Source organism: Ascidiella aspersa, chromosome 3, assembly GCF_963924565.1.
Source record: "Ascidiella aspersa chromosome 3, kaAscAspe10.2, whole genome shotgun sequence".
Classification (NCBI taxonomy): domain Eukaryota; kingdom Metazoa; phylum Chordata; class Ascidiacea; order Phlebobranchia; family Ascidiidae; genus Ascidiella; species Ascidiella aspersa.
Genome location: NC_139449.1, coordinates 1,596,531 through 1,611,194, shown reverse-complemented (window position 1 = coordinate 1,611,194; position 14,664 = coordinate 1,596,531). Strand labels below are relative to the sequence as shown.

The following is a 14,664-nucleotide window of genomic DNA, read 5'->3' as shown; positions in this document are numbered from 1 at the left end:
AAAGTCAAATAGAAAGACTTTTCGAGTTTTTTCTACTTTTTTATACCAAATTACTTAGCTATTTTAGATACTAAAGTTGCCCCTTTTTATAATTAAACTAAATGTCTTAAATTACCTTAAAAAATGAATGCCAAAGCGTAATAGGTCGAGTAAAATGACTTACATTTATATACAGATACACAAATTAATCACAATCAGTTAAAGTTTTCCGCTGTTACTAAAGTGTATGTCCTAACCTTACTTATGATTCGAATATATTTCGGTCACATTACCTGACAATGATACAAGTGCGTATATAAAACGTTGTTTTCAAAATGACGTCGATTTAATCTACTTATTTGGCTTTGGCATTTATTATTTATGGTAATTAAACCATTTAGGGATTTAAAATGGCAAGTTAAAAATGCCTTGAGTTTGGGCTTATAGTACAGCTCATCATTTTAATGTCATGCGACCTTTTTAGCTTTCTTTTCAATACTTTCAATTTTTCAATGCATAACTGCTCTGGAAAAAATTTTTTTGGACACTTGAAAAACTATTTTTATACCTGATATAAATGATATTTATACTGTTTGTCAAAACAGCTAAAAAAACATAAAAATCATTTCTGAAAGTATACTTTGCCGTAAAAAGTCAGTACGAAAATCAAACATGTACAAAATGCCTTAAAAACTACACCTTACGGAAGTTTTGGATGCTTCTTGTTCAAAACAACCAACTCTGCAACCTGAATAACACAAAGGCTATCAGTCCAGTTAAACAAGCGATTGAAATGTAGAGTTCCTGAAACATTTGTTGCATTATCTCGTTTTCCTTTCGAAATTCATCAATCAATTTCCCACCCTTGTTCTTTCTCGGGAATTCCCCTTTAGGTGCTTTTACTCTGAGGAAATTGCAGAGAGGTTTCCAACCTTGTTCAATGTTCATTACTAGAAGCTTCTCTTTGGGACAATTCTAAATGACAAAATTCTTTCAACAAAAAAAAAATTATTTTTTATGCCCTTGATAAAGCCGTGATTACAAAAATCCGCCACATATTCCAACATAACTAGTTTGTTTCTTATTTAGGTGTCGTTCGATTTATTGTCACAAAGAGAAAATATATCTTACGCCAGTCACAATTGTGTTGGAACCATCTAAAAATAGTATCACTAGTGAGAACCACTCGTTTCTGGCAATAATATGCCTTGTAAAGTTGGTGACTTTAATCGCAGGGGACTTAAGTTTTAAAACATTTAAACACTTAAGTACAAGTTAGGATCATTAGTCCGAAAGACTTAAGCCAGGTCAAGTCATTTAAAAGCGAGTTTGGTGGAGCTCAGTGGAAGGCTTTTGTGTCTTCCCAACATTGAACGTCGAACTCCTTTGTCGTCTGTAAAATAACATTGTTGAACGCAACATATGTGGCTTTAGCTTACTAAAAGCGTTAGTTTTTTTTTTAAATGTATTATTTTCACGTTCCGGTGGCAAACGATAAACAATAAATAAGCAAAACCGTAGCGCACAAGAATATTACGTTAATATACAATTATACATGTCTCGAAATGCGAAAACCTAATTCCTAGCCCTATATTTAAGAACAAAGGCGCTAAATTAATAATGAATGTTAGAATTTACAGTCGGCGTAATTAGCAACCGGTGATAATTTTGTAGTGCTAATTAAGCACGTAATATCCACTTAAGATCCAGCCGAGTGATTTGTTAAATAACTTAAGTCCAAATCAAGTTTATTCACAAAGTGCCAAGTCAAGATATTATAGGAGCAATTAAGTCAAAATCTAAACTTCTAAAATTGGTAAACTCGTCCGATTATGATCAACAACTTAACTATAACAAAAAAAAACATAGCAATCTATATCCTTCAAGTCTCCGCAGTCCAAGTGCCATGACACTGCGTCGCGTATCACCTTTGCATCTGGGAATGCTTCGAGTAACTTTTCCCAGTAAAGGTTACAAGGAGACGCGGTGACAGCATCCACACCCTTGTACATCCTCCGAAAGTCTTCCACCGTTCCCCCATATCTCATGATCCTCACCCAATCATCGCCCATATACCAGAAGTGATCCAACCAGTCGTACGTTTTGTAACCCAGCAGCTTCAACGCAGCGCTCAAGCTTTTCGTCCCAGTTTTGGGAAACCCGGCAACAATCACTTTCATCTTTTATTGGATCTGTGAAATGGAGACCAAACATTTTACGAGTCCTTTATCGAACTTAGTTTAAAGCAGTTGTTCCCAACGTTTTAACTTGTAGCCGGTGACGGGCTTAGGATTTGTATTTAGAAAGGATAGGAAAAAAATCAGGAATGACGTCACAATAACACAAAAAATTGACGTCACAAGTTACGTAACTTGCAAAGTCAAATTTTTACGTAACTTTGTTACGTCGCAAATTAAGTAAAACATGACGTCACAAATTACGTAAACAGTGACGTCACAAATTAAGTAAAAACTTGACGTCTCAAATTGCGTGAAATGTGACGTCAAAAGTAACGTTTAAACGTGACGTCGCAAGTTACGTCAACACGTTACGTTTCAAAACGCAAACAAAGTAGGTATCATTTTGAACGGTTTGAGCTCTTTTTAATCCAAAACATTCACAAAATGCTTTCTACTTCTGTATGGGTTTGATATTCTTACTCCAACCTCAAGCCATTAAGCTGAAGTCTGTTGCAGAGAGGCAATAAACAACAGAGATTGGAATAACTTGATCGCAACCATTTTACAATGTTGGTAACTTCCAAGTTTGTTACTTGGTGAAGTCCGGTGTAAAACAAAACTGTTTTTTTGCAATAGAACTGATGAGTTAATTTATCATATACTTTCAACGAGCAGATAGTAAAGCTAGTTAGATTACACATTTTTGTAAATGTTGAAACATACATCTATTTTTTGCCGAAAAAGGCTTATATAAAATTAAGTAAACAAAAATAAAACAAACAAAAAATCTTTCTTTGTAAACGGCCGTAAATTCGTCTAATTCTAAATAGGGAAATCAGGTGGCACTATATAAAGATAAATTGTATTAAAATTTCAACAAGGTTTCGCACAATCGTGCTTCATCAGGTCAAAGTATAATAGCATATCGCACTGTAACCTTATGAAGCGTTGTGCAAAAGCTTGTTCTGAATTCAATATAATTCTTGTTATATAATGCCACATGAATACCCTCCAAAAAAATGTTAACTCTAGTAACTGCCAACATGTAGAACCACTGTTCAAAACAACAAACACATGTCGAGAGACAATACAAAAAATGGCTCAAAACCTGCGAAGAGAAAAAAGAGAAACATGGAGCCGAGGCGTGAGAACAGTTTGTTTTGTTTTTCTCTTTCCGGTCTTTAAGCCGCTTTTAAACCAACGAGTGTGTCTCAAGCAGGCCTGAACAACGGTCTACAAGCAAAAAGGATGGGATCCATAAACTGAAGTTGATATAACTATTTTAACATGTTTATATTGTAATTTCACACACTTTTGGGAGGTTTTGAAAACTAAAAAAGTTTTTTCTCAATAAAAAAGAGTTTTGTGTTTTCATCGCCCTTGTTAACTTGTTTTAATTCTGTAATAAACATTTTTAAATAAGCAAATTAAAACTAAGAATTTGTATCTCAATAAACAAATTTGTAAAGGTGGAATAGCATATGGTGGAATATTTTCCAACCATGTATTGTGTGTGAATGAAATAGGACACCCCTATAAGTGGATTGCTGAATATCCTCGTTATTTTAGTTACGCAAATTGGTAAAATACAGGCTGTAGAGCAAGTGCCAGACTCGGGACTCGACGAAATCTCACATTTGGTCGGACTCGGGACTCAGGATATATATTATGCATGATACAAACAATATAATTATTATTTTTAATAAAACCACCTTTTTTTGGCACAATGACTTAAGTCCAAGTCCAGTCATTTGCAAACATCACTACATTGAAGGCCTAAGCGATTATAACACTAGCAGAAAGACTTGTGTGTCGTAGCACATTGATAAACCCTTTTAAGCGTCGTAAAACAGTAATGCATCTTCTAGTTTTAAAGCTGACTTAATAAGCAAACATCAGGTAATGTACGACTGGTAGATTAGGAAAACTGCTTATTTAGCTCTTCGTATGTAGCATTGCTTCTATCGTAGATAACTTTTATATACATGAAGTGGGCAAACTGCAGCTTGCAAGCCCCATGCGACAATTTGACATTTATTGTGTGGTCATCCTGTTAGAACTATGGTAGGTATCTAAAAACATAAGTGAGCAGTTTACCTCGTATTCTAGGTTTAAACTATGTTTGTTTATTAGTGTTGTAGACAAGTCATTTTTAATTGACTAATGTCTTTGACGATCAATTAGTTTTACTATAGCCTACTTGTGTGCCTCAATCGAAAAAAAGTTTAAAAACTACCAGATCACGGACCTTTTCAGAGCGTCCGAAAAAAACAAGGAAAACAGGAGAAAGACAAATTGGCAATGTTCAAATAAGAATGCTGAAGGCAGCTGATTGTTCTGCAGATATACAAAGGCATTTGTGGGGCTCAAGTTTGTTTAGTTGAGCTTATGTAATGTATTGTTAGTTCAATAGAAGAGCGTTTTAATTGACCCTTTTGTTAGAGTCCAATCTCAGGTTGTGTAACTCACAAGCCAACCACAATTTATAAAGGTGGTTAGAATCGTATTACTTGACAAACGAATGACCAGTTTTAAACTATAGAGCAGCGATGTAAGTTAGCATAAAGCTGATGCAACTTACAAAGTATATCATCGGAGTTTACAGAATGCAAATAGATAATTAAAAAGGTTATTTGTGGGCCAAGTTAAAACACTGTAGTGAACTTTTGTGAGTCCGAAAAGGAACTGACTCTAGGTCAAATCACGATTACTTATGAAGGCCATACAAATGCTGAATAACATGTAACTCTAGGGTGAGAATATTATTAACATTAATTCGATAACAAAATGCGAAAGACAAATAAATCTGTCACACAACGCCGTTTGCAAAATAACACATTTGTCATAGAACGTAAGTGCGAAAGGAATTTGACTTGCTAATATCATAACTCTACAAAATGCCAAGTTGTATGTATTCACTTAGTCGATCTTGTGTTATATAATCATAGATGCGAGTTATATAATCAGCAAGGCGACGCGCCCGCAGAAAATTTCCCAGGGGGTCCAACAACAATCTATACACATAATTTAACTTCAGCACCTATGTAACGATATTAATATGTACAAACGAATTTACATCAGTATAAATTTTTCTACAAATCGATTATTTTATTCTATTAGTAACTTAGCCAAGCTGAGTTACTATATATGAAGTAGCCTACTTATAATTATAAACAATAATAATAATCGCATTTTGAAATTCAAAAGGGGAAAAAGTTATGCAAAATCCAGGATATATGAGAATTTTTCTAGCTTGGTGCAAATCTTGTGCGTATTTAAATTGTTCCATGAACGATCCCTTCTAAATTTATGTTAGGTTTTTCCAGCCTAAATCACATATTTCTAGTCATTTATGTGTGTCGTCATAGGTCCAGTGTGCAAACGAGCACATTTGAACAAGATTTTAGTTTATTTTTATGGATTTTGCATAACTTTTTTCCCATGGTAATGCTGTAATGAATAGGTGAAAATGAAAATCATCTTTACCAGCAGTATGTCTAAGGCTTTAAGCCAGTGGTCGGCAAACTTTTTTTCGTCGCGGCCCAAAGTACTCTTTTCATAGCTACTGAAGGCCCACTACATAAAACCACTATAGTGCCGGATTCAGGATCTGTATTTAGGGTAAAATATTACACGGCGCCTTGATTGCCAAAACACTACCATGGCATAATGTAAAACGAAGAATAAAAATGTTGCGTATATAGTTAAAGTTCGACAGACTCTAAGGACCACATTTGGCACGTGGGTCTGAACCACGCTGAGTCTATATAGAAATTCTTAGCCGCACGAACTAAAATACAGTGCAATAAATGTTCCACTATCACGCGGCAAGTTACTCGCGGCCCACTGAAAATGGCTCTTCGTTCCACATTTGGGCCACGGCCCAAAGTTTGCCGACCACTGCTTCAAGCAAAGCGTTGCTAGAGCATTCTGCTGTGTCAGACAGGCGAGTTATATAACAGTTAAAGTTATATAATCAGATCTTCATGTTTCGCGCTTGTTAGACATGTTTTACCATGATTTAGCTTTCGTAACAAATTTGCTGTTGAAGAATAGGTTAGAAATTTGTGATGGTAGACATTTGTTGAAATTAGTTTCATTGCATTGTGCTGTTCTGCGCAAACTGTTCAGCAATTGAAGTAAACAGATCTTAAGTTAAACTTTACCAAAATGAGAATAATCTCTAGCAAACCATTGTAAAAGCTGATAGAGTCTTCTGCTGTATCATACCGGCGAGTTATGCAATCAGACTCACATGTAAACCTTTATGTTTGAGCTTTATAACAATCCATTCTCTGTTAAAGAGTTGTAAATAAGGACAAAGAAAAGATAAAATGGCAAGTCGCGTTGTATTGGTGATCATCCTGTGCCTGCTGTGTACAACCTTCAGTCAAGGTTAAAATGACTAAAAATCTAGATTGTACATATTTTTTAAAATTAGTTTAATTAAGTTTGGTGTTTCTGCGCAAAATGTTTAGAAATTGAAGATACTTTTGAATCGACACACGTTTTTTAGTAATGTCAATAAAAATACTTAAACCAGTATATTCGATAAAAACGAAAAAATTAATCAAGTTTATCTTCACTTGTATTTTTTTACCGTTGACGTCATAAGGTATTACTGAAACGTTTGTAAACAACGGAATAGCGTCCTTATTGAATATAATGGCTTTATAGTCTTTTTATTGAAAATAACTGAACTAAAGTTGAACGTTGTATTCCACGATTTTTTTATATGCTAATCTATCTTTAAAACCTAAAGTTTGAGGCCACTGATTGAATTATTATTATGAATAAAATTTACAAAATAAAAATAACAATTACTTATAATAAAATTTTATTTATTCTAAGTTATATATGTAAAAGTATTCGGGGCAAAAAACAAAAGTGTGTCATAAACGTTTTAGTTTATACCAGCTATCTACTCCTATCTAGTTTTTATGCATGTTTTGTAGGCAGAAAATATCAGCAGGACAAGTTCTTTGATCGGTGCTTGGAAACCTACTGCAGCCGCAAATGGCTTTCGACGGGATTTTCTTGTCGATTCGCAAGACGTAAGAACACTGTTGTGAACAATTCATTTTGGAATAAATTAAGTCCCAGTCAAGTCAAGTCATTTATAAAGTAACTTAAGTCAAAGTCAAGTCATTTTCGAAATAACTTAAGTCCAAGTCAGGTAATTTTTAAAATAACTTTAAGACATTTGTAAAATAACTTAAGTCCAAGTCAAGTCATTCGTATAATTAACCAGGGCTGCGGAGTCGGTTAGAAAAAACCCGAGTCCGAATCCCGAGTCCGACTCCCGGCCAAAAAAAAAAAAAAAATTTTTAACTTATAGATAACCGATAAAATTCATCCACCGTTCGAACTGTTTTTTATCCATGTTTTATTTAATTGGATAACAGGCTAGCAACAGGGAACTCAAACTTAATCGCGCGAATCGGTAATGTTATTGCAATATTGCTGCTGTTGTTGTGTGTTATCACTTCTTTTGAAACACAATAACGCAAAGTTTAATTTTTGCGCCTACATTTTTATTTGCGCTGACATCGCAGCCTTACAACTGTGGAGTGAATGCCCTCACAACACGTCTGTCAAAATCAGCTCGTGTACGAGCAATTTAGGGTTTTTGCTTTGCAGAACTTCACTATTTTCAAGTTGTCTCAGTTATATTATTTAAAAAGGGGGGGTGGCGCAAGGTATGGAAAAATTACCTAGGGGAACATGGCTGAAAAAGATTAAGAACAACTTGTCTATGGCATCAGGTGGTTCTCAGCAGACGCTTTCTTTAAATTTAGACAACAATAAAGCAAAATATAAGCTATACATTATAATGCTGAAAAGGAAAACTCTGTTTACTGATGAGTACGCCAGAAGTATCCGTGTTTCAGAAAAGGACGTGTTAATTTCGAAGCTGAATGCAATACTTGGATATGGCACGTTTTTCTTAAACGTAACAATTCTACTTTCGTTTTACTTGCATGCAAGAAAATGTCTTTTTTTAAGGTGCTGAAAATATGGTCGCCCTACTCTACAGCCTGTATTTTAACAATTTACGCAACTAAATTAAGGTGCATTTTTCGCAATCCACTCATATTGGTGACATAATTGATCCACCCGCGCGCATTACGTGGTTTAAAAATATTTCACCATTTGCTATTACACTTTACAAATTACATTTTACCGCCTTAACAGTTTTACAATTTGATACTGCGCATGCGCACGTCGGACTCGGGACTCGGGTAGTTTTACGAGGTCTTACTCGAGTCCCGACTCCGACTCCGGCAAAACAAACCGACTCCGTCGAGTCCCGAGTCCCGAGTCCGACTTCGACTCCGCAGCCCTGTAATTAACATTAAGTCCAAGTCAAGTCATTTGTAAAATAAAATAAGTCCAAGTCAAGTCATTCGTAAAACAACATTAAGTCCAAGTCAAGTCATTCGTAAAACAACATTAAGTCCAAGTCAAGTCATTTGTAAAATAACATTAAGTCCAAGTCAAGTCATTCGTAAAATAACATTAAGTCCAAGTCAAGTCATTTGTAAAATAACATTAAGTCCAAGTCAAGTCATTTGCAAAATGAAATAAGTCCAAGTCAAGTCATTCGTAAAATAACATTAAGTCCAAGTCAAGTCATTTGTAAAACAACATTAAGTCCAAGTCAAGTCATTCGTAAAATAACATTAAGTCCAAGTCAAGTCATTTGTAAAATAACATTAAGTCCCAGTCAAGTTATTTGTAAAATGCATTAATCCCAGTCAAGTCATTTGTAAAATTACATTAAGTCCAAGTCAAGTCATTTGTAAAACAACATTAAGTCCAAGTCAAGTCATTTGTAAAACAACATTAAGTCCAAGTCAAGTCATTCGTAAAATAACATTAAGTCCAAGTCAAGTCATTTGTAAAACAACATTAAGTCCAAGTCAAGTCATTCGTAAAATAACATTAAGTCCAAGTCAAGTCATTTGTAAAATAACATTAAGTCCCAGTCAAGTTATTTGTAAAATGCATTAATCCCAGTCAAGTCATTTGTAAAATTACATTAAGTCCAAGTCAAGTCATTTGTAAAATAACATTAAGTCCAAGTCAAGTCATTCGTAAAATAACTTAAGTCCAAGCTATATACTGGAACAGCGTGGTCCAACTGCAGGCCCGCGGGCCAATTTTGGCCTGCGAGTTCAGCTTTTTTGGCCAGCAAACTGATTGTCAGCCTTGGTTTAATCTGGCAATATTACTTCAATTTGTGTTTTTTTAATTTTTTTGTGTTGAAATTAGTTCATAACTACCGTAACTGAACAAAGGTATACATTCCATAAAGTTAGTATGTATGCCATAGACCAGGGGAGGGCAACCTTTTTAACACAAGGGTCCAGTTAGGAAAAGTAATTCTTACAGGAGGGTTTCACATCAAATAACATTAATTCATATTTTCAACTTTTACTAGAAAAACTAATAAGCTACTGGGCTGCAACTACGGCAGTTTTGTCATTGCTGTCTACTTGTGGATTCAGAAATAACTTTTCCTACAATTCTAAAGAAGCCTTTCTCGTACGGATCGGATCAGTACAATTTGATTAACAGCCTTAATTTAAAACCAGCTGTTAAACATAACATCTCAGTCAATGTGCGTGGCAAAAGTCTGTTGCACCTTGACCGTACTAGACAAGTGTAATTGTTGCAAAACAATTCTTTATCGTACCAACGTGACACAAGTAAAACTTTTTGAATGAAGATTGTTTTGTAATAGATGCTTTCCATTCGAGTTGAACTGCATTAGTGTAGCGGTGTAGCCTATGGGTTACATTGCACTTCAAACAGGAAACTGATAGAGCAAGATACCCAAAATAGTGCTCACTCCCCAGCCTTATTTAGGTAAAAAAAGCTGGAAGAACGTGAAGGGCCGCACAAAAAATGGAATAGCACGTTGCCCACCCCTGCCATAGACTATGTATAATTTGCCAGCAATAAGCCTAAGAATCGCAATTTAAAAACGTTGGCCCGCAAGATAAAATAAACCTTGTTTTTGGCCTGCGATGAAAAAAAGTTGTACCACCCTGGGCTAGAACAAAAAGTAGTATCTGCATTTTCTTTTTTTATATAATATATAATGCTAAACAACAAGCATTGGTACAATGTTGTACAATATATAACGGAATCGAAAGTTACCTTACTAAACTAAAACCCACTGCCCGAAAGCTTTCAATGCGTTTATTACAGTCATTGTTCTGCGTGCGCCATTTTATTTTTCATGAGCGCCATTTTGTATCAGGAATCCGTAGATTCCAACCAGTCTCGGCTGAATGTTTGATTTAGTAAAAATGATTTATTAACTTATGAATAGTATGGCGCAAATGGAAGTATATCAGTAGCAATAAGCAATGTAGCAAAAATTTCCCCCTTTCCCAAACCGTAGCATCGCTGCCAACGCACTGAAGCCAGTAATGCTGGTACAAGTCCATACTAGGTACATCTTTCGAGCTGCAATAAATATTAATTCATTCTTAATCGTTGCAGATAAGGTTCCTTGCTTTCATTGCCAGTACGAAGTTTGCCGGTACGCCAAGTCTTGCCAAACGCTCTTCGGTAGCCGGCTTTTCTGCGTATAACTCCACTTCTACACTACAGGAAAGAAAAATGATTGCTTGTACATTGGCTTTTTTGGGGCTTTGGCTTTCGGCGCGGCGAATTATTTTTGCTGAACTTAGCGAATCAAACGAATAACATTAACATGAATAAGCTCGAATTTATTTAATATATTTCTTTCTATTGATTTTGTAGTTTTCTTAAATTTGGTAAAATCTTTTAGAAAGCCAATTAAAAAGCAATTACACTGTGAACATCTTAGCTTTGTTTTAAATGAAATTCGTTCTGCTAAATTGCTGAACATAAAATGTTCAAATTGGCCCTTTTTGAGGGGTTTGTTTAGGAAGACCTCTACAGCGATGCCGTGTGTATAGAGCATATGGCTTGCTTGAATTTTCCTCTAATTAAATGGTGATGTTAAAGTTGTATACGGTCTTGTTCATATATTTAACGAGGAATTGAGGTTTAGTGATATAATCACTCATAGAAGCATTATACAAAACCAGCATAGTTTTAGCCTTTCCAATCCTGACGATTCTTTGCCAAATGTGTTTCTAAAACTGTATTCCAAGTGTTGACCCCAGACACAGACTAAATCTTGCACAGCGCAACGATCTTTTATAATCGTTTCCCTTGTCTCAAACGGCTTTCTTATCTTACTTTGCGAACTGAACTTGAAGTGTCAAAGATCCGGTAAACTCGTCTCGCCTTATCTGGACAATCTCATCTTTTAGGGAAACTGACAAAATTCATGTAAATCTTCTCTTGCTTCCGCGCCGCTACAATACATATTGTTATGGGACAATGCTGTGTGTGTTTTGAGAATGAAACCAGTCATAATCAGAGAACAAAGGTTAAAAATAACTTGAACCTTTAAAGCAATCCAGCCTTTATAGTTTAAGTTGATCAGCGAAAATGATTTGTGTTAAAATAAAGTAAAGCCAAAGAAAACTTTGACAAAAAGAGTTTATTTAAATCAAAATAAAAAAAATAACCTTTATTATTATCTTACAACGTCTGCGCCCTGAATTGTATATGTTGTCGTGTAGTTTGGTTAAGTGTTATAAAACAGGGGTCTTCAACCTTTTTAACAAATGACCCCAATTTAAATGAAATTAAATCAGAATTTCCATTGCGACCCCATTTTGTGTCGGATACGAATGAAAATAATTCAACTAATGCTGGAACAAAAGCAACACGAGCGAATTTTCGTAAATTCTACACAATTGAAAAACTGCGGCTATACATGTGCACCAAAATATTGGACTTTAGGTAATGTATAAGTCTGATTTTAACAAACGAACACAAGATTTTAATTTGTGTCAACAGTAAATTGCAGTGCGATGGTTGCGCCTGCACAGTATCCACTAGTTTTTGCAAACGCGGCTCCGCTTTGCATAGGCATAACCGCATGTTATGTTTTTTTTTAATAGAATGAGTATTTCAACACCATAATTAGACAAAGTGGGGTACGTTGTTTGCATCACATTGATTTGGCAGCTCTTAAGGGCTAAAATCAGCAATTCTATGTAGAAGAAACGCGAGCTTGTCTCACCTACCCACTCACGTTCGTCATCGTGAAGAAAACGAAATACTCAACTCGAAAACATTAGGAATATGTGATGGCGAACCCACTCGGGTCGCGACCACAGGTTGGAGATCACTGTTACAAAACGCTTTTAATTGTCGCCGGCTTGCTTTGTTTTGTTGTTCAATCGCAAATAACAACTTTTGTTACTTTAAACTCGATACACGGTAAAGTCTTTTGCGCCTTTTGGAAAGTATTTTTTACACCTTTCCTATGTGACCATGGGCTAACGCCGTTATGTTTTTTTTTTATCTTTTTAAATTAATTTTTTGTTGAATAAATACGGTTACTGTGTTGCGCGAACTGTGAGGAAGTGTGTCCATTTTAGACTACTTTGTAACATCGTGTAAACTTTACGCGTGTAATTAAAATACGAAATGAAATCTTTTTGTTTGTACTTTTTGAAGAGTTTATTGGCAGCAAAACAGTTGTTTTAAATAACCTTAAAAGTTGTTTTGCCAAAACCATCAACATATGCTATAAAGCAATGAAAGGTATATACACATGCTTACAGTTTTGCATTTCTTTAGTCTCAGTCAACTCATTTGAGAAATTGCCAACAATTACTCATTTAAAAGTTGCAAAATTTTAAATTTTTGATTGATAAAATATTGGTTTAAAGCTAACAAGAAAATTTTTTTTTCAATTTAAACTAACGGGCATCTTTAGATACTTGCCGAAAGCCCAAAACAAAACAATTGACCCATAATCGTCTTCCCAACGTTACTTTTCCGTAACTACTTCTCAATTTGCTAACATGGCAAAAAAGTTGCATCTCTTTTGCTGGAAATTTCCTTATCTCACCGCCTTGTGTAACAATGGTTTGGAAACTTTTGGAAGTAGCTTAGACACGCGATCTAGTTCTTATCGTGACGTAGATCAACGTTCGTGTTTATCGAATTTGAAATCGCAGCTTGTCTGAAATCAAATATTTACCTTTTATAGCAGCGGTTCTTAGCCTATGGGTAATTACCCACATGTGGGTAATTTCAGCGTAGCAGGTGGGTAATCAGCTGAACCAGAATATGTAGAATTATGATTGTAACAAACAATGTCACAGCTGTAAGCGTTAAAGTTGCTTTATTACTTGCACTTTTTTGGTGTTTAAGTCCATTTAAAACAATCAAACAAGCACAAGAATATTTATTATTTTTACAATTGTTTCGCCATAGTGTTGCTTTGAAATCAAAATCCCGAAACAATAGATAAAATTAGATTTTGGTTCGTGGAACTTTGATCTGGGTAGAAATGGCTATTAGGGGAAAAATGTTAAGAACCCCCGTTTTATAGCATTACCGCAATAAGATTAGAGCAAACTTTAGCACCTACAAAGTTTACCATTGTATATATCCAGAAGTTTAGGTCTTAATGAGCTATAACTTTTACAAATCGCGCCTATAGTGTAATATATAGTACAGGTGATGTGCAGGGTCGCATATACGCCGCCCGCATGTAGCCCATTCTTACTGTTTTTTTTTGTAAATTGACCTCTTAGCGCAGGTCAGCGGCAGGGTTGCGGAGTCGAACTCGGGACTCAGGACTCGGGTAAGACCGCGTAAAACTACTTGAGTCTCGAGTCCGACGTGCGCATGCGCAGTATCAAATTTTAAAACTGTTAAGGCGGCAAAATGTAAGTTGTAAAAGTGTAATAGCAAATGGTGAAAGATTTTTAAACCATGTAATGCGGGTGGATCAATTATGACACTAATATGAGTGGATTGCAAAAAATCCACCTTAATTTCGGACTCGGACTCGGGAGTCGGACTCGGGTTGTTTTTAACCGACTCCGCAGCCCTGGTCAGCGGGACATTGTTTAATTGAGAGTTGCCTAAACTTATTTCGCTCTGAAGTTTACCAGAGTTGTAAACAAGACACTTTGAAATAAGTCCAAGTTCAGTCTTATTGAATAAATAACAAGTAAAGTCCCAGTCCAAGTCAAGTCATAATTAGGCAAGTCAACTTCAAGGCACGTCTTTGTCATATCGTACGATTATGAGCAATAACTGAACTAAACAATAAGAAAAACTTAACATACAGCAAGAAAATTGATTTATGTGCGAAAATTTGGTTAAATAGCCCAATTTTATATAAAAAAAATACAAAACTACACACTTCATTTCAACCCAAGTCATTTCGTCTAAATGACTTAAGTCAAGTCAAGCCATTTCAAAACACTGACTTAAGTGCTCTTAAGTCAAGTCATTGGTTAGATTAGAGCGACGGTCCCATATGGCCGGAGGTCGTGAGTTCGAACCTCATAACAAGCTATAGTTTTACGAACAGGATGCAGCAGGCAATGGTGCTATGGTTGTTTCTCGACTTTCTCTTCTCTGA

At 35.4% G+C, this 14,664-nt stretch overlaps 1 protein-coding gene across 1 annotated transcript; it reads right to left on the bottom strand.

The window, feature by feature from the left end:
- Positions 1–705: 705 nt before the first annotated feature.
- LOC146158027 (uncharacterized) lies at positions 706–2,159 on the bottom strand. The gene is made up of 2 exons (XM_083383664.1): positions 1,908–2,159; positions 706–954 (listed from the first exon to the last, which is right to left on the bottom strand). Exons 1-2 carry the CDS (start codon positions 2,157–2,159, stop codon positions 706–708), a joined length of 501 nt encoding a protein of 166 aa, XP_083239790.1.
- Positions 2,160–14,664: the final 12,505 nt, after the last annotated feature.